The sequence below is a fragment of the Charadrius vociferus genome, unplaced genomic scaffold (assembly GCF_000708025.1).
Source record: "Charadrius vociferus isolate BGI_N301 unplaced genomic scaffold, ASM70802v2 scaffold228, whole genome shotgun sequence".
Taxonomy (NCBI): Eukaryota; Metazoa; Chordata; class Aves; order Charadriiformes; family Charadriidae; genus Charadrius; species Charadrius vociferus.
In genome coordinates, this window is record NW_009649864.1 from 2,183,848 (window position 1) to 2,204,146 (window position 20,299).

At 36.8% G+C, this 20,299-nt stretch overlaps 1 protein-coding gene across 1 annotated transcript in view; it reads left to right on the forward strand.

Annotated features, from left to right (window-relative positions):
• The window catches only part of WDR25 (WD repeat domain 25), a 62,353-nt gene that overhangs the window by 27,416 nt on the left and 14,638 nt on the right, over positions 1 to 20,299 (forward strand). Inside the window, exons 2-3 of the mRNA XM_009891043.1 lie at positions 8,062 to 8,209; positions 17,122 to 17,252. Of these exons, the coding sequence (XP_009889345.1) occupies positions 8,062 to 8,209; positions 17,122 to 17,252 (279 nt within the window). The remainder of the gene's footprint in view (positions 1 to 8,061; positions 8,210 to 17,121; positions 17,253 to 20,299) is intronic.

Genomic DNA, 20,299 nt, shown 5'->3' on the forward strand with positions numbered 1-20,299 from the left:
GGTATGCCCAAAATGTCATTAATGATAGTCTGTATAACAATATGAACATCTATTTACATCCTTCATAATTGTATGAAAATAACTTTATTAACACTTACAGGTAGACCTTAGCTCATACTTTTTCCTGGGCTTTAGCTCTCAGTTTTTACACAGTTTAACTACATGTTTAGACAAAAAAGTGCCAATACAGTGATCCGTTTTGTGATTCTTTCAACAAATTTTACCTTCTACAAAAACTGTAATATTTAGCTCACTATTTTAAGAAGACACTAATTGAAACAACAATGAAGTATTCAAAATATTCCTGTAGGTACTGTAAGAAATTATCCATACTGCATTGTGTGCCCGTTCAAGATCAGATTTTTTTTCAGTCATGCAGTGGCTTGGAGAGGCTTAGGCACACCTACCAACTCTAATGCTTGACTATTTATTACTTGGCAGCTCTTTGTTGCTTTTTTCCTGGCTTTTTCTTGCCTCAAAAGAATGTACTTGTGTGTGTGAGTGAGTTCTTATCCTTACTGCTGTTGGTTAGGGATACCCAAGGGGCACTCCTAACTCTTGCAATCCTGCCCAAAGCTGCACCTCATCCAAGCAGGGAGTCTGAAGAAGCAGGAGCAGCAAATAACTTTTTGTAATTTTTCGGTGGGACTACTGCTGCTCTCTGGCCCATTGACTTCAAAGAACCTTTTAAACTACCTGAGCCTGCCTTGCAAACTAGAAAAGATGTGATTTTCTACAGATAGTGTGGGGCTTCGTTCTTTACTGTATTTATTAGAAATTAAAGTATTTAGGTATTTGAGATCAGAAAAGCAGTATGGTTCAGGGAGTACCGTTCTCTTGAATCTATGCATGTTAGCATGTATGACATGTTCAAATTTCAGAGATGAATTCAGTTATGCAGTTGAAAAAAAAAAAAATCAGTTTTATTTCTTCTTGAGACACACCAGGGAGCAATGTTATTCCAAAAAGGGAAAGGAGAGGATCATGCCTCTTCAGCTTCACAAGTCTGTGGAGCAACCTGAGCATGCTTTGAAAGGGAGCATGAGGGAGTTCTAGTCAAAGCATAGTAATTCTTCCTGTAACTCAGTACTGTCCCACATCATCCCTGAACAGGGCTGTTTCTTAAATGACATCTTTGTATTTAGGTTGATTGAGAAGTTGGGAACTATTTCTTTCTGTTGTTCATGTACTAGGAGCCATTGACAAAAGAAGTTGGTAGTTACAGAAGAATGGCACAAAGTAGTTAAATTGAGGGGGAAGAGTTCTGTTCCTTGAGTATGGATATTATGTTGACATTAACTTGAATCAATCTTTTAAAAAAGTTTTTAATTTTGTTATGAATGGTCCAGAAATTAATTTCTTGTTTAGTATTCTTGATTGGCTCTGCTGTAGTTCCTTTATGCATGCAAATTCAACATGCATAAAACTTAATTCCTGATACTTGCTTCCAACCTCTAATTCATCACAATTGAATCATTGTTCTTGGGTTCACTGTGCAATTAGTGACTGTCTGTTTGAATAGATGCACCTTTCTCTTTCTAAAAGTAAGGCTGCTATATTTTCTTTTCTGCAATCTAATTTGCTTGGAGGCAAGTGCGTTATAGATAATCATAGAATGACAATGGAAGAGATGTGCTCAATTCCTAATTTAATAGTCTTTGTATGCTACATGAGTTCTCACATTACTTTGGTAACTCTGCTTATGTTCCTGTGACCTTTTTTTTTTTTCTAGGAATGAATGCCTAGTTTGGATGGTAAGGTAAAAGCCTTTATTCTGTGTCCTATGATCTGGTTGATAGCCTAGCAGACCCCTGAACATTCTTCTGTGGCTGCTATTTACTTGAGTATCAAATGCTTGCTTTCTGTTTTCTTTCGTGACTTCCCAAGAGAGTGTTTATTATCTTCAACCCAAAGTACTTTACTTTCAGGGGCTGTTCTGCTGAAAGCTTTCAGTCAGAAAATAGGATCTGGAAACATATCACCTATAATAAATCTCATCTGTTATATTGTTTAGTTGCTTACATGATTTGTGAACTTTTGATCTTGAGGGTAAGGAGGTCTGGGTATATTACCTAAAATGATGGTTACAGTGTTTTCGCAACGTTCCTAAGCTATACAGGAGACAAAGCAACTTCTAAAGCCTTTATTTCCAAATATTATGAAGAATGTGAAAGAGCAATCGAATTACAACTTGCCTCGGAGAAAGTAAAAAGAAAATTGCTTTTGTAAGAAATCTCTAGTACAATTTTGTCACTTGGCTGTTTGTACCTGCCATTTTGGCCCCATATATTAATCCTAGCAGATAACTATGTAATCACCATACTTTCTATAATATGAGAGGAAATGAAATGAAAGCAGTTGATGGAAAAGAAATGGAAACGCAATGTTATAAATAGTGAAGTACAGAAGAGTAGGAACTAGTAGTGAAATATGAACCAGCTTGACACATTAAAGCCAATTTTAATAAAATTGGAAAAAATGCAATTAAAGTGTTCATGATACCTTAATGCCAGAAAGGCATTGAAAAAAATGTTTGAAAAGAACTAGCTGATTTCAAAGCTTCGAGTCTTGGCTCTTTATTTCTTTCAAATATTGGAGAATTCATTAGTTTATAATTGTAGATTTAGGGGTGATAATACAGTAATATGCGCCTTTTTCCTAATGACAGTTGCATATTTCATTCTTTTCGGGATTCTTTCTAAAGGGAAAGGATGGGCTGATTACTGTTTATAACATAAAATATTGCTTGAATATGTGGCAGTGAGCAGTATTTTCAGAGTAGCAGGCAGAAATGTATGCTTTTAACTTTTAACTGAGCAATTAAAATCACATCTGACATCACAAGATAAAAGAACAACCTCAGGTTTAATGAGAATTTAGTATTTCATCTAAAAATAATGCTGAGTGCCCATAAGATCTGAGTTTTGAAGTTAAGCAACAACACTTAAAAAGGTTGATCTCTTGGTAAAAATAATTGAATATAAATCTGTCCTCCTTTCAGACAGACGTGTGATAGTGTCTAGTCCTATAATACTTGATACACATGTTTAAATGCATGTGAAGGAAGATATATATCTCAGCCTGGGTATTTTTTATTGAACTGTTCCTCCTGCCCGAGTAATTTATTATGTACTAAATATGTAAGCCTCTATTCCATGTAGATCTATGAGTTTATTTTATAAACCTTTATTTTAAAGGTATTTATTATTAGGTATGCTTATAGTTAGCAGCCTTTGGTATTTAAAATACAGCTTTCTAAATAGTTCTAAGACACTTGTTTTCTTAAAAATGCGCACTGTGAAATTAAAACTGTAGTTGTTACAACTGTCACTTTCTAAATGACAGTGTTGTGGCCTCTGCCTTCAGCCTCAGGCTGTTCTTGGATACAAATCCCTTTTCTGACCTCATATGTAGACGCCATTCAGAAGAATGAGTTTGGAATCCTATTCCATACAAGTCTGCAATTCATCTTCTGTTTTGGCAGAGAAGGCATGATCTACAACTTCACTCACTTGAAATAGGAAGTTTTTAATGATCCTAATTCCTAGGGGACTCTCCTGTCCCCTGGTTTGTACAAGGCCTTGAAAAAATGTTCTTTTGAGGCTGGTCCGGTGGCTATATTGTAACCTAGTTCTATATTCTTTGCAGAATTGCCACGCTCTAAACCAGATGATTAGTGTCTGTTAGTTTATTATTTACCTTGGTAATTTAGAGAACATGCTTCTGGGTTCAGGCATCATATTAGATGCTCTTTGGGGATGCGGGTTATTTCATCAACTCTGCTGGTGACACCCGTGCAGTCTTTCAGGCTTATTGTTCCATCCTGATTTGAGCCAGCATATCCAGCATGTGGAAAAAGTGAAGAAAGTAATTTCCACACAAGTTATTCTTGAAGCATTTGACTATCTCAGTTGAAAGAAAAACCCTGAAATGCCTTTCATCCTGGAGAATCTTTTAGTCTGGTGTCAGTGTTTGGCAGAGAAACTAACTCACAGGCAAAGGACTCATCCCTTTGCAACCTGCTTCCTCCTTTTTTTAACGACAGCGGCTGCCTGTACAGAGTGAGTACCAGCTGCTGAGTAGACGTTCGTCTTTGGATGGAGTATGCTGGAACTCGCCCTCTAGCCACATTTCCAATGTGGCAGTAGAAATGCCATACCACAGGAATGGGAAACTACACAAGAGACTCTATATGAAAATACAGACTTGATGGTGGTTTTGTGATGATGCTTGGAGGGGATTTGAAGCATCTTTCCTTGGTAATGAAATACAGAAGATTCTCCATTTCTGGGCGTAACACTGTTAACATCTCTATCACTTCTAGAGACAGAACAGTGTTTGTAACTTGGGACAGACATGTTCTGTTACAACTGAGCATTCACAGCTGCCACCTTTTCATGATTTCTTATTTGTACAGAAGATGCATAGCTTGTTGTTTAATTGCCTTGTTTTGGGTTCTGCACACCTATTTCTGTTTCTTGATATGCAGTGGCTCACCTTTTTATGATTTTCTGTGGGCATCACTACATCTTTAAGTGATTGCTGAAGAGCTAACTGCAAATATCAAATACCACTTCTTGCAAATAGCAAGTAGAGCTTCCCTTTTCCTCTGGAAGATGAATATTGAAACTTCAAACTGTGAAACTGATCTGGGGATGCACATCACAGTATCTTCCTCACTGCAAGGCACACGCTAATGTATCAAAGTTACACCAAGCTAAATTCACCAGACATGAGACTTGAAGGAATACCCCAGGCAGGTCATATGGAACCATACCTAGGATTGAATGTGCCTGGATGAAGCTTGCAGTGTTGCCAATGCACAGCAAGACAGGGTCTGCCATCCTCTTCTGCTGCCTTGTTTGACTTCTCTGTCCATTAAGCTGTGAAGCCACAGCAGAAGTGGCACCTCTCGGCATTATTTAAAAGTACATTTGTGTGCTCCAGTGAACTTGCATTGGACCGTATCTTGATGGAGGTCTGTCTGAACTCTTCTGTCTGAACTGGCTGCTTGTACTGGGCATACACTGTGGGGTTTGGTAGTAGGGGCTGCAGCATTCCCCTGTGTGGGAGGAGGTCGTGAGCTGCCCTGTCCTGCTACAGCTGGTTCCAGCTCGCTCTGAAAAGGAGGAAAACAACCCACTGTGGGCCAGAACTTCAGAGGAGCATGTGGTACCTCTGATCACACATATTGAAGAAAAGGAGCAGTTGCTGAGGGCAGGGGACATAAGGACACACATGAGGAAACGTGAGGATGTGTGTGAGGACACAGAAGGCAACAGGAGGAGATAGGGGAAGAGATGTACATCTGGAGAGAAGCAGCAGGGAAGTAGAAAGAGCGACGAGCAGGGGATGAAGAGAGTAAGGCACAGGGAGAGGCAACAAGAAACCTCTAGGCCCTGTGATGGCTGTTGTCTCACCGAAGGGGAAATGACTGAGTGTAAGGCCCAGGGGAAACAGGGGGAGCTGGGGTAGGAATCACAGAATCCTAGAATGGTTTAGATTGGCAGGGACCTTAAAGATCATCTACTTCCACCCCTCCTGCCATGGGCAGGGACACCTCCCATTAGACCAGGTTGCTCAAAGCCCCATCCAGCCTGGCCTTGGACACCTTGAATAAGGGAGAAGTGTTGGGCTGAGGTGGGGAGGGAAAGTGCTCTCCTAAGGCCTTGTTTAGCTCTTACTCTTTTTTCCTCAATACTTGAAGCTGTAATTAAAAGTTTACATTAATTGGCAATAAGCTAAGTGAATTTCTTCAGTTGAGACTGCCTTGCCCATGCGGCTCTAATTCCAGAAGGCATTGCAGCACTGCCATGACCTGAGCAGAAAGAGCTGATGGAAAGCCTAACAGTGGAGAGAAATGTGGCATTCGGTAACTTGTCCCCTGTGCATCGTCAGTGCATGGTCTCATCTGCCAGAGACGATCCTTTGTTCTGTTTCACATAATGGAGGGAAATGAGCAGCTTTAGGGGTGCGCTTTTTCCATTTATACAGCTTTTTTTTAATCAAGCGGCAACTCAGAAGTGCTGTTGAACTTGCTTTACTTCATCCTTCTTGTGAAAATTGAGTTTTCATACTTAATCACTAAAACATGACAGGAAAATATCTGAAGCATGTACCACCTGTTTTTCCTTTCATCTTGATTCATTCATTAGCTTCCTCATATTAAAAGCCCTCCAAGACACAATTAACCCTTTTTTAATACTGTGAAGCTTGAAATGTTCATTAAAACTCATTAAAGCAGAGAAACTTACTTTCAAAAGCAGTTTAATATTAAAATTTTCCTGATTTCTTTTCTGGTGGATAGGGTAGAATACTTAGGGTATGGCCATCACGGTTCCAGTCTTAACTGACTATTCAAATAATTAATAATAATTGGTTGCTTTACATTGCAGAACTGCACTCTGTGCTAGAAGATACTTTGATGAAATAATTTTCTATAATGGAATGTTGTTTTCTGAGTATGGACTATGTAATAATGATATTGTCAGTGAGTCCTTTCTGTCCAGTAAGAAGAAAATACCAGAAGTCTTGCATTTTTCTCCCCTTTACATTTTCCTGTATTGTGAATTGTACTGTTGCTACAAGAAAGCAAACATCTACTTATGTTTTCTGATTTACTGAGATGTTTTTGTTTTTAATATCCTTTAAAATGCACAAATGTGCAGTCCAGTTTGTTTTCGTACTTCAGTGCTTTTGTGTCAATGTCCATGCAGGTTGAATTTGTTCTCACTTTAAAAGAAGTAATTGTTTTGTATTCTGTTAATTGCCTAGTCTGTTTCCAGCATTGTATAAACAATCTTAGAATTGAGAAATTGATTAGAATAGACAAAATTCAGAATAACCTTCTAAGCTCATAGTCAGTGTTGTTTTCATCCTGCGAGTTTTTGTAGGGTGAAAATGACTAATCGCAAAGAGAAGTACCATGAAGTAAAATGGTTACTCTAAAGCAATAAACTGCCTTGGGTTTACTGAAACTGCAATAAAACTATCATGAAGCACTGTCAAAATGATTTATTTGTACTACTAATATTAGAAGTAATAAAATGTAGGTTTTACTGGTATGGTTATAGCTTTTGGTATCCATTTTATTAGACGACTCAACAGGTATTATATTGTATCGTACAATCATAAGGTATTTTATAATCTAGCTTTTACTGAAGCAGAATATTCATAGGGAAAATAGTTTTGATATTTATCCTTCTGGCTCAGAAGTGAGCATACTGGATCTTTCTATGGGTCATTTGTTGCTAAACTTCTAATTTTATCTTAAAACTGACAAAAAAAGCACCATGAAAGGGATGTGCTTTTGATTATTGTGAACTATATTTGGTAACTGAAATTATAATTCAGACTCATTCCACCTTTATCTTTAAAAATAACTTTAAAAATATGAGCAGGACTATTTATAGTCTAAAAATATTAGCTGTTTTATACTTAAAACCCCGTGGATAACTAGTAGAATAGGATTTTCAGAAGTGCTCAGCATCAACCTAATTCTGTCCAGAAGAAACTAAAAAATGAGAGGACTTAGGCCAGTCCTTAGAAATCTCCTGTAGGTACATGATGTTATTCTTATCTGCCACCTCAGTGAAAATTACAAACGGGGTGACAAATATGATAATAGCCTATCTATAGGTAGATGTGAAAGCTGTAATCTGCCAGGATTGCTCTTACTCGATGACAAGCAAGATATGATAGAGACAAAAATTTGGAAGAAAAATGGTTTAAAGGGAAAATGTATTTGGATACATGCCTGCACAGAGACAGGACAGCATTACAAATGGGAAAGTATAAGATGAATTGCCATTGAGAGCAGTGTAGACATTTCAAGAAATAATACAAGTCATGCACACGTATTACTGATTTGTGCCTTGTTAATTAAATGCCCTAATTCTAATCAACCGTGCAGTTATTTCAAACAGACTTTTACAGCTTAACAGATACAACTTTGGAATGCAAAGCTTTCTGAGCCACGATGATTTGCTGTAGCTACTTATCAGTACCTTGAAAAAAAATATTGTGATTCTTTACAAAGTTGTCCTTATGCTTCTTTTTAAGGTATGGGATGCTGTAGATACAGGCTGCTGTTTAAAAACATATTCCTGTCACTCCTGCGCTGTCCGAGCTGCCCGGTGGTCATCTTGTGGAAGAAGGATCCTCAGTGGGGGCTTTGATTCCATGCTGCATTTAACTGATGTAGAAACAGGTAAAGGTCACATAAGGGTGCTTTATAGCCCTATCTTTATTGAATATAGATAACTTTGGATCTCATTAGCCTTATTCTTTCTTCTAAAATTACAGATAAAATCTATAGATCAAAGTTAGAATTCTTGAAACAAGTCCTCACTAAAAAAATATCTCAGCAATTAAGGGTACTTGGAGATATTTAAGAAAACTGACATATCTTTAACTTCATGATCACATATAATTTCTGTTGTCAGATACCGCACAGATGAACAGAATGAAACGTGTTTTTTATGCTCTGTCATGATCATTCATTAAAGCGTTTGAAGACACTTTTATATATGGTTAATTTAAACATAGGCTTGTACCTCATTCTCACTTGGGTTGGTTTTAAGTTTGTGCTTGAAGTTAATTAGGTGATTTTTATTTTTTTCTTTTTGAACAGGACCTTTATTAGGAGTATAGAAACTTAAATTCTTATATGAAACCTTGAGACTGAACCTGTGTTGCTTTGATGCAGCTGTGAATTTGGTTTGGTATTTGATTGTTGTGACCATAACAATTAGATTCCTGGATGCTGTCTCTCCTCATGTCTCCTTCACAAGCTAAAGTTTATCAGGTGTATTTCTTCTATCCTTTGTGTATGTTATCAGTATTCATACAGCAGCATTCATTGAGGCTGTACATAACAGGGCATCTCTGTGTATGGGTAAATGATTAGGCCTAAAATAGTAGCTTTTCAACTGAAGAGACGGAATTTTATTTTTTCCACTAAATTTATTTTTAAATGTTTAACTCCTTCAAAGGTGCAGTATTTTTTTGTAAGACTACAAAAATTACAAGCGGTTCTTGTCTACCTGGGTTTTCTCTTACGTAAAAGTAAGAAGTACATTGTATGTGAATATCTGGAGAGCAGAAATTCTATTCAGATGAACTGGGAAAGTGGCCAGGAAACTTGTGAATAATGTTCACATGAAAAGAAGATTCTTTTCCTTGCTCTAAGAACTTATTTTTCTCAACATTTGTCATACCAGAAGTATTTGAATTCAATGATGGCTGGAAGGGAGCTGTTGTAGTTTGGGAATGTAAAACATTTGACACAGCTACGGAATATTGGTGTTTCAAGAATATTCAGGTTCTGTAATGGGGGAAAGAGCTTTATATATCTCATGTAGTAGTAGTACATGAGGTTAATATACCAAGACATTAATTTTGTCAGACGACTTGTCTTTTTTTATTTTCAGTCTCATTGCAGCAACCTTCTCATTTCTAGTCTCATATATAACTGAATCTTATTAATCCAAGGGGAATTTAATTTTGACTGTAGTGCTTACAAATTCTAAACACAATGGGTACTGCTGTTAATGGGATTTATAGCAATAGAATAGATTTTATGTGCCTGAGTCATTGGAAGGGACTACTCTGGGGAAAACCTAATTTTATAAAATCATAGAACAAATTTCAAAGATATGTAATTTTAATCCTATACATTAATTTCTAACATCTCTTTGCATAACTATCCAGTAATGGGAGAGTAGTGTGGGTTAAGTTAATTGTAGTGGTTCATTTGAAAGAAGCTATCTCTAGTGTTTTAGGCAATGACAACAGTAACAAGTTATATTTACTAAGTTTCAAAATGGATAAGCTTATAAATGGTTTTTTACTTACTGACTTGTGAGTTATGTAGTATTTCTAACTACTTAAACTGTATGTGTAATGCAAAATAAATGCTTATAACCCTTGAATAAAACAGATATTCATTATTGCCTTACTTCAAGGACGCAGGATTCCTCGCAGCTCCTGTGAGCTGCAGTTGTAATATTGGTGTTTGGACCTGACTTTCAGTGATACGCATCTCATTTGGATATGAGTATGATATGAATGATTGGAATTTTATTCTGATTTCCTACATATGCAGGCCAGTTTCTGATTTCCTTCCCTGTTGTAAAGTTACTTATTTTTTTCATGCATTTCAGTCAATTCTTTTCAGAGAAACAGGGCAAGCAGTTTGCCTCTGGAATCCAAATCAATTTGATATAAAAAGCCTCATTTCCATTTGAAAAACACTAAGGCAGCTATAAGATTTTGATTTACATTAGTTCACTGAATCATTCATTCCTTCCTCCTCACTCTTCATCAGTGCTGAGATGATTTCTTCTTTGATTAACTTCAGATAGATGTTAGAACTGTTCCTTCACAGAGGACTTTTAGATACTTTTTTGGACTTCAATCTTAATTACTTTCCATTGCTAGACTGAATTAACTACCAGTGTGTTGAAATGCAGTACATGCATGCTGGTGGAATTTTATAAATAATAATACTGTCTTTAAGGCTCTATGCTCTTGTCTCTTGCGTATGTTCTTCTGGTTCAACATTTTTCTAGTCATGTTTGCTAAAGACTAATCGTTCTCATCTTTGTTTTCAGTATAGATTTTAAATATTACATTTGTGTTATAAAAATTGCTATGTGTCCTTCACCAAAAGAAACCTAACAGTCTGAATAGACTTACTTTTAAAAGTTTAGGAAAGGTTGCAAATACAGTATTGGTATTGAGCTGCTTAGTTGGTGGGGTTTTTTTGTCATTTGGGGTTATTTTTCTGTTAGGACCATAGTTTGTGCCCTATTAAATCAAAATTTTGCTCTAGGTAATTGTTTGTTCTGGGTCTGATGGCATCTAGTTATGAGATTCTTTAAAGGAATATGGCAACATCGTTGTAACAAGCAGTGCTAGAATAAATTCTCCAGGAGATTTTGTTTCTAAGCTTGAACTTAAGTTTCGGTATCCCTTGTCCTGGGATATTGCATTTTCTGGAGTGATTTCTTTTTTTTTTTTTTTTTAAATCTTTGTCATCTGAACAACATAGTAATAGAAACAAACACTGAAATCTAATGTGATTAGTGAATCACAAAGCAGAATTTTTCTTGTTGTTGGCATAGAAATCCTGATGCAAGGGTAAAAGACACATCCATGAAATCTTATCCTGCAGTTTTACACCATCAAACCTTATCCCTTTGTCAAGTGTATCACTGAAAGTTCTAATATATAAGAAGATCTAAGATGCTGCAAGCAGGAAAAATGGGCTGATAGGACCCTCATGAAGTTCAACATACACAAATGCGAAGTCCTGCATCTGAAATGGATTAATCATGTGCAACAGAACAGGCTGGTGCTTTTTTTTTGGTGCTATTTTATATACATTATTTCTTTTTAAAAAATAAAGCTTTTTGAAAAGTTTCACAAATGTGATAATGCTGCAGCGGTCTGAACCAGTGAGACAAAATCTCACTTTGTTACATTTTGCTCGTCTCTACTAACACCACACTTGCAGTCATTTTCTACTAGTGATAGTTCAGACACTTTGTTATTTACAGCGTAGTAAATAGTGCTATATTCAAAGAGCACTCAAAAAAAAAAGCTTTTAAAACAGTCCTAGGTCAAGTACATTTGACATTTAACTTCTGTTACATCTGGATGTGATGGAGATGCTCTAGCAACTTTAGAAGGGTAAGTGTATTTTTAAAATTTATTTATAGCTATTTTATTTTTGGAATATATGTTTTATTCATCAGTGTTTTTTTCATTAGTCACAAATGAATTGGTACAATATCACAGGCAGAACATTGGCTGGGTTGATACTATTTGCATACTGTAGATACTTTTCATTTCTTTAATATTATGACAGAGGGAATGTTCCAAGAAATTTTGGCACATTTCCTGCATTGCCAAATGCTGCAGTTGTATTTTAGTTCACGGACTGAGCTTAATTTCAAATAAAACTTCCTCAGATTTATAATGGTGAATTGAAATTCCACACTATTTTGCAAGTTTTATCAGTATCATGACTAGGATATTGAAATTAAGCTGTTGGTTTTGAAGGAAAGTTCAGATGATATATAACATGGTCACATAAGTCTTTTTTTTTTTTAACTAATTTTATTTTATGTTATTTTGGGAGTTTCTTAATGGAACAATTTTTACCTCCAAGAGGATTGTCCAAATTTGCTTTTCTATATTTTATTTTATATTATAATTTGGTTGTCCTACAGATATTATTATTTTTAATGTAATTCCACTTCTTCACATAGGAGTTTTAGTCCTCATACATAAACATCGCCACAGGAGAGCTGGGACTTTCTTCTGTTATTCCTTCCCTTCTCTCCCAGTAATATGCAGACAGTATGGTGTTTGAATATGCATGAAGTTTTTTTATGACACCTCAGAAAAAGTCCCAGTTGATTGATTTTTCTTTTTTTAAAAAAAATTATTTCTTTGGAATGCATACAGACATCCTTGATGTGAGGTCTCAAGATTCGCCCCAAAATTCAGGAGTTTCAAGTAATCTGTTGAACATAGTTTAGTGGTCGCGCTCCAGCTAGGAGGTAACAGCATTTTACTTTTTATAATCACTAATGTAATGACCTTGCAATAAGAATAGAGAAAAATTTTTAGTTTGGGGACATTTCCAAGGGTAAAAGATAAAATAATTTAATATTTCAAGCACTTTTGCACTCCAGAAACTTGTGACTATGTAGGGGGAAAAAATTACGAAACATATCGTCAGTATAACTTTAGTTCTTGGGAAAATAGTAAAGCAATTTGTAAGCATGCCAAGATAAAATGGACAAGTAACAGCCAACAGCAGTTTGTTAAGAACAATTTATGTCTGATCAATCTAGTTTTCCTCTTGCTATTCTGCGTGACAGATATTGCGACTGTAATAAGATTTTTATTTTTATAATATATTGTCTTATGTCTTTTTGTAAATACGGTAGGGAAATCCATTCTGCTTAGCAAGATCACTTTCATGTCCTTGTAAGTCTTAGGCTTCACTTTTCTTTACAGATTAGCATAAGGAAGTGTATTGGATTATGCAGGTAGAGGTGTGAATCAGAGAACCACTAAACACAGTTACAGAAGCATCCTGTGCTCAGTAACTGTGCTGATGTTCTGTGAAGAATTCACCATGTTAAATAGCCTTTAAAATATCTGATTTCATAGTTGAGCAGTTTCACAGTAGGCTGCAACATAAAGAAGCAGAAACATATGTTCAAGATGTTTTTAAAGATTTTTTTCATACTGTGTATGTTACTGGTGAGCCTTTAATGTATGAAGAATTGAATTAAAGCACTTTCAGAATATAAAACACACTGCAAAGATGTAGTAGATATTGTTACTGAAATTGTGAAAATTAAAGATTGAGAGAAACGTTTGCTTTTTGCTTTGGAATAACAACCTCTCATACAGGAAAATGATATGTGGTATGGGTTTTCCCTCAATTAGCCAAATAGATTTTCAGAAGATGTAATTTTCTACAGGCTATGAGTTGGTTGAATCTTTGTTATGCTGACTTTAGGAACTAAAATACAATAAATATGTACACATTAGAGGTGTATACAAGGTTGCTGATTTATACCCATTGTACTCTATTATGGATAAGGGAGTCTTCTGCTCAAAGGATATCATTTGCAATATCTAAAATAAGGCCTGAAAGGTTGAATGTGTTTAATGTTAATAAACTGAGTAACTGTAGACAAAATTATACGTAACTGTAAATGCTGACTGCCAGAAAGGTGAGGCAGGATCTCCAGCAACCACTGCAGCTGGATTTCCCAAGCATGGGGCTAGGCTCCGTCACAGCACAGTTACAGCACGGGAAGCAGCAAATTCCGCTCAAAGTAGTAAAACACACTAAATAAAGTTTGTACAGAAGGGGGCTGAGTTGAAGTCATTGTTTTAATGTACTGAATTGCATGAGCTATTTTGCCCCACCTCATCTTCCACAGTGATCTGTTCATCTCTCAGGTGGATATTTGTCCTTAGTTTCTGAGGTTCTGAAAGATTTCTAGTGACAGAGGTTTCACAGCTGTGAAAAAAATGTGCCTCAGCACTTCAGCCCTGCAGTCCTGATACCTAAAAGGGAAGAGTTTAGGGGATGTATTCATATAAATGTCAGGAAGGTTCATTTTGCTGGGTTCAGGCATGTTTGTATGGCAAGCAGTCTGATTTAGATTGTGTATTGTGCATAAATCTCAGTTCTAGCAATAGGAGGGTTTCTGTGGTGCACTATTGTGATCCTTCTCTTTTGGGTACGTTGTGTGCTGCTTCTTTGCTCCCATGCTCTTCTTTTCCCCATTCCAGCCTTTTTCTCATTTTCTGTCACGTGGCAGTAGAATGAAATTCGTGTATGCATCTAATAATGCCAGAATCTTCAGAACACTGTTTACTGAGCTTCCAAAAAGAGACATTTGATTCAATTTCACTTGGGGGAGTGAGAGAATGAGAGAGAGAGTTGTATTTCAAAGCATTAATTGGAGACCCTGAACTTTTAAGATTAATGTATTCTGATTGCTCCTCAGACCAGTCAAAAAGCTAGCATGGTTAATAACTGAATCAAACAGGTTAAAATAGGAAAAAGGAGGGGTTAAAGAGTATAGAGGTGAATGATATGCTCAACTTGTTTGCATTAATTTTCTTTAGTATTACACTGTAATGTAGAATTCGTAAAATTACACTGTGATGATCTGGGTGCTGTGAGAGCTTCTGGGTAAACAACAGTCTCTAGAAGACAAGAAAATGGCAAACACAGTGCCCACTTCTGTCTTAAAACAGGGGGAGATGAAGTAGGGAATTAGAGAATTTTAGTTTCTGGAGAAAATATTGAGCAAATGATTGAATCACTTGGAAGCAGCTGGGGATGAGATTGAAAGATGGACTAAGTAATAATAAATTATGTTAAATCAATCTTCTTTCTGTGGAAAAGGTAACAGATCTGGTAGTTAGTAGATTAAATACATCTTCAATGTAGTGCACGTCTTCTTTGATTGTGTCTTACCTGGCTTTCTCATGTCTTGGGCTAGAGCATTTGTGGAGAGCACAATGGCAAGAAAAATGTATGCGTTATAGAAGGAGCAGTTTTCAGAAGTCTTGTGGAGGTAAAACCAGGTCTCAGTAAAATCAGTTAAACAATTAAGATTTTTTGGAAGGTTAGATGATGAGTTCCACTGCATCACTTATGTATATATCTAATGTCATTTAGACAATACACTTTATGGAGAACTATGACCTCCTTGATGTGTCCTTTGTGAAGCTGTTTGACAGGAATAGTACAGGTAGGCTGCAGTTTGCTAATTTCTGGCTGCAGTACTATTAAAAACTTGTTGATTGTATTAACAGAGTGTTTATTAAACTAGGTACTAGTAGGAACCAAATTCCTTGGGAGCAAAGTGCTATTAAACTGACTAGTGAGCCTCCATGGGGAAATTCAGTATGTTTCTCAAGTGCTGTGGATGAGAGTAAGATGCATGTGTATGTGAATTTTCTAAAGCCTGCAAATGATTCCTGCTAGTGGTGTACGTGAGACCAATATTTGTTGCTCCTGTAACAGATGATTTTAATACTTTCTTTCTTCCCTACGGAGTCTTTTTCCTTCTGTAGCTATTGGGGTACTGAAAGCTCCCATGGTGAGAGACGGTCACTGTTGCGTATGACTTGCAGGGAGGGCTTCTGCTGTCCTTGTGACTTTTTTCTCTGGGGAAGGAACTTATGGACTACATTAAATCTTTCACTCAGTAGTGACAGAGAGGCCCTTTAGCTCTTGCATGAGTAATCAGTGGAGAAACCATTAAAAAAGAACAAAAAACCCCTACAAAGCCCTGTTTTCACATAGAACAACATTCACCTCTCCCTTATGCTCCCTCCGTGCTAGCTTGAAGAACACGTGATGAAGTAAAATCTCTCTTTTCTTTTCTTTAAAACAAATGAATAGATAATTCGACAAGTCATAGCCTCTTGACTGTGTAAGTTGAGTTCAGCAGATGGGGAAAATGGGACTTATGACAAAATCAAAGAAATTGGCTCCAAATCATAAAATAAGCATAAAAAAAAATCTATGAGTCTTTTTCTGAATTATTCACCTCACAGTATTTACACTCATCACTGATGTTTTTAGCTCAAGGTATTTTCAGTTGTTTAAGAAAGCCCATCTTGAGACAACTCTCACTTGCTAAGAATGTAGATTAATGAATATTTTAAGAAGCTTTTGTCATTGTATTTTAAGGGTTCTTTTTGACTTCTGCAGTGCCTTCTTCACTGTGGCTTAAAGCAGTAACTTTATTAAATGTAGATCTTTATATGTAATATGTAGACTATAAAGCACAACTGAAATTGTGAAACCAAGTAAATGTATCTATCTTAGTCCATGCTGCTCTTCCAAAAATGGTATTTCAGTGAATATACATTAATATCATGAATTTGTTAGGATGAAAGGAAGCAGCGGACTGTGGAAAAGTCCTATAAATTAACCTAGCTGAATTCTGTTGCCTTTGAAAGTGTCGACAATCCAATTGCTACTAACCACAGGATCCTGTGGAGATTAGTGTACACAATTAACTGTTGGGAATGGTGTATCCATGGGAACAGCTATTGCTTTCATATTGCCTTCATGGTATGCAAATTATTTCCTACTTTCAAGAAGTTTCGCTCCTACCTTCACAGAAAGATAAGTAAACAACTCAAGAGCTGTAGTATAGTTTGAGATGTGGTATTTCTGTACATATAATATTTTGTTCTCGTTATTTTTATCCCAGTGAAAGAAAGACTATGACTTCTCTGTAGGGGAACATTCAGTCATTAGGTTTGTAGATTTAATCCTGCATGATAACTGAGCTGGGACCTCGGTGGAGCTTCTCTTAGTGTAGGAAACCACTTGGACTCTCCTCTCAGTAGGAAGTAGTCGGTAGTGGAGAGGCCCATGAGCAGGAGTGAGTTGAGTCTTGTATTTTCAGTACATCAGAGTATCCCCAGATACTTGAAATGTGTTAATATAAACATATTCACCTTTGACAGCCTTGATATTTTTGAAACCGGGTTGAAATGGATAACACATTTCATTTTCTGCTCAAATTTTAATCTCCACTTCTCACTTTATTTTAGGGAAGCAGATATTTAGCAGCAAAAATGAATTTAGGATCAGCGTGCTGAAGTTTCACCCTACAGAGTCAAATATTTTCATTTGTGGAGGGTTCAGCCCAGAAGTTAAAGCTTGGGATATAAGGACTTCTAAGGTAATGTAAATCTTTTTTTCTCTTTCTCTTTTAGGATATTTCCCGGGTTGGATGTGCTGTGCATTACTAAGCTGCTAGATGTACTGCTCTTTCGATGAAATGTTATTCTGAAGTATTTTGCATTTGTCATTGATTGTGGTGCCATTTGTTGATATGTACATCTGTAATATTTTTTAAGCACTTAGAGGAATATTGTACACAAAAAATACGGGTTTTTTTGGTTTATGTAAAAATGAGTAGCATATAATTGAATTAAATAAAGCCAATATCTCACTCCTGGATTGTGAAAAAGGCAGTTACGTACTAGGAAGCAGTACAGCTAACTTGCTCTTCAAGCTGTTAGGTGTGGGTCAGGATGTGTGTGCTTGTACCTTTTGTGGAGAAGCCTGGAGTAACTTTTGCATTCATGAAAGGGGGAGAGAGGCATGTCCAGCCTCTGCCTTTACTTTATCCTGAACTATGCAGAATGGCATATACCCAGCTGCTGTTCAGAGCTCAGGTAAGACCAGAGCTGTACTCTTCCAGTGGAAGTGTAAGGTAAGCTGACATCCTCATGCACAGAACAGCTCGAAGAGCAGCAGTGACTGTAAAGTGAGTAGCTCTTTGTTTTCCTTTGAATTTCTGTGTGGGTAGATCCTACTCATTGTAGTTAGCCATCTGTTTGCTCTTGAGGATGACAGAAGGGATCTGAGAAAGATAAGACTGCTTATCCAAACTCTGTCTCTGGCTTTGGTGTAGTAAGAATAATAGGTAAGAGATGTAGGCAGATGCATTTCAGGTATGAGGGCTCTAGCAGGAGAGCTCTGAAATAGTTATGGGAGTCACTCTATTAAGGAAACACAGTATTATTGTGTAATTAACAATCTGATTCCTGTGCTGCAGTTCCTTTGGGTTTGTCACTGGTGTTTGACAAAAGACTTTAATTGTGTAGGACCTATACTGCAGGCTTCCCACACGTGAATAAGTTCATACAAGAAAAACATTACTAAGTGCTTATCAAGACTTCCAAGTCTGAGGCTACTCTGAAGATAAATTTACTGTGATTTTCAAAGTTACAACGTCAGCGTGAAAACCTTTGTAAAAAGTCTGATGGGATTTTTTTCATCCATCACATTTGTATGATGGCCAGTTGTCTTTGATAAGGATATGAAGAGATACTCAAAGCACAGTTCTATGAAGGAAGATTATTCTAGTTTTAGATTGCAAAAATTGTAAGTACTTACAATAAAGAATACCTATGTAACTTTTAAAAAAATTATGGGTTTTTCCATAGTAACTCTTCCCTCCCTCCTCCTGCCTTGCACTGGTGTACGGTACTCTGGTGTTGTCAGTAAGTGATTTTGGTATACTGTCTTTAGCATGGGCAACTTAATAGAACATAAAAATACGTATGACACAAATAAGAAATAGTACCAGTTCAAAGGGTGTTCATTCCAGATGATCAGATGTTACTCTGTAAATTTACTGTAGAACAAGGACATTATTTTTTTTTTCTGGCAGGGGGCTGGAGAAGAAAGTCCAAGAGAAGTCTTTTCTCCTGAACAGCAGGGTCAGTGGTTTCATGGCATGCAAATGAAGTAGGGAATACAATTGTTCTCTCTTGTGATTCTCATAACAGTAGACCTTAACTGGGGGGAGGAGGTGCAGTCTGTAATTGAACACTTAGCTGTCCTTTTTAACACAGAGAAGACATTGTATGTCATGGTAGGCTGAACTTCCTTTAAAAAGTACTTCAGGAACTGAACGGGTACTGAATGGTTTGACATTCTTGCAAAGTCTTCTTAGTGAAACTGTTCCTGAAAAGCAGCAGTAGACGGAAAACATGTGTCCACTAATAAACAGTGTTGCTCTATAGGGTGAAGGGAAGTAGAGAAGTGTAGAACATAGTTTTCATGAGGCATTGTTGCAATGAGGAGCAGACAAATGTGTTGAGATGGAGATTGCAGTAAAAGGTGGAAAGATAATGGGCAATGTGCAATTTGTGAGGTGTTGGTCTTTGTAAAAGACATTGTAAGAACATAAAGGAGCAAGCCAATGCTGATAAACTAGACTTTAATAGCTCACCCATTCATATCTTCTGTAATTCTGATAAAACTACCAGTGGCCTGGCTTGAGATGATCTTCTGGTATATTTTAACTGTAGTAACTTTTGTGTAAACTGTATGTCTGGCAAAATCCCAGAGGAAAACTGCAGTTTTCAGTACTTTACCAGTTATAAGAAACAATAGTTATGTTTGGAATCACCTTTGCGTAGGTTGCTGGGGGTGATGTGTAAGCTGCGTGTGTGTCTGCATGCAGAGCCAGTAGTGAACACTTTAGGTGACAACATCTATGATTCATTTCCAGAGGACAAACAGACACCGTAAAAGCTGTTTGTGTCTATGTAGAAGTGACACACAAACACTTAACATTTTATTAATTTGACTGTACATTCACTCTAAAACAGCCCTCATGTTTTCTACTAATTAGGGAGTATATTAGCTTTATGAAATTCAAACAGTATGTTATTGTGTCTTTATGATTTCCTACTGTGTTTTTTTTGCCTCCTTGCTTACTGGTCTGGGTACAGTGCCTTTTTCAAATGGCTACAACGAGGTATTTGTCTTTCCTTGGGCCATCCCCTGTCCACTTTTAATAGTGTTGCAGTAGTAGGGGGTACTCATGATTGTTACCTTACGAATTTTTTCTTTTTGACTGAGAGTGTTGCTGTTGTGTGCAACATTGCATGCTGTGACATTCTTTGATCCCATCTTATGATGCGATTTCTCAAAAGGCAGTGTGTTCTGCAGCCAGGATGCTATATACAGCAAAAATGAGACGAGCAGAATAATGCGTTTTTATCTCAAGGACTAACCATACACTCATTTTGCAATGCTGAAGCTCCAGCCTTGGAACCTGCCTTAAAGAGCTGTTGATCAGTGAGAAATGCACACAGCGGTTTGTCTCTGTACCTGCAGGACACTCCAGTGCTCAGAAAGATTGTGTGTAACTCTATTTCAGTAAGCTGATGCTAATGAAGAGGTTAGGAAAACATCCCACCATATTAC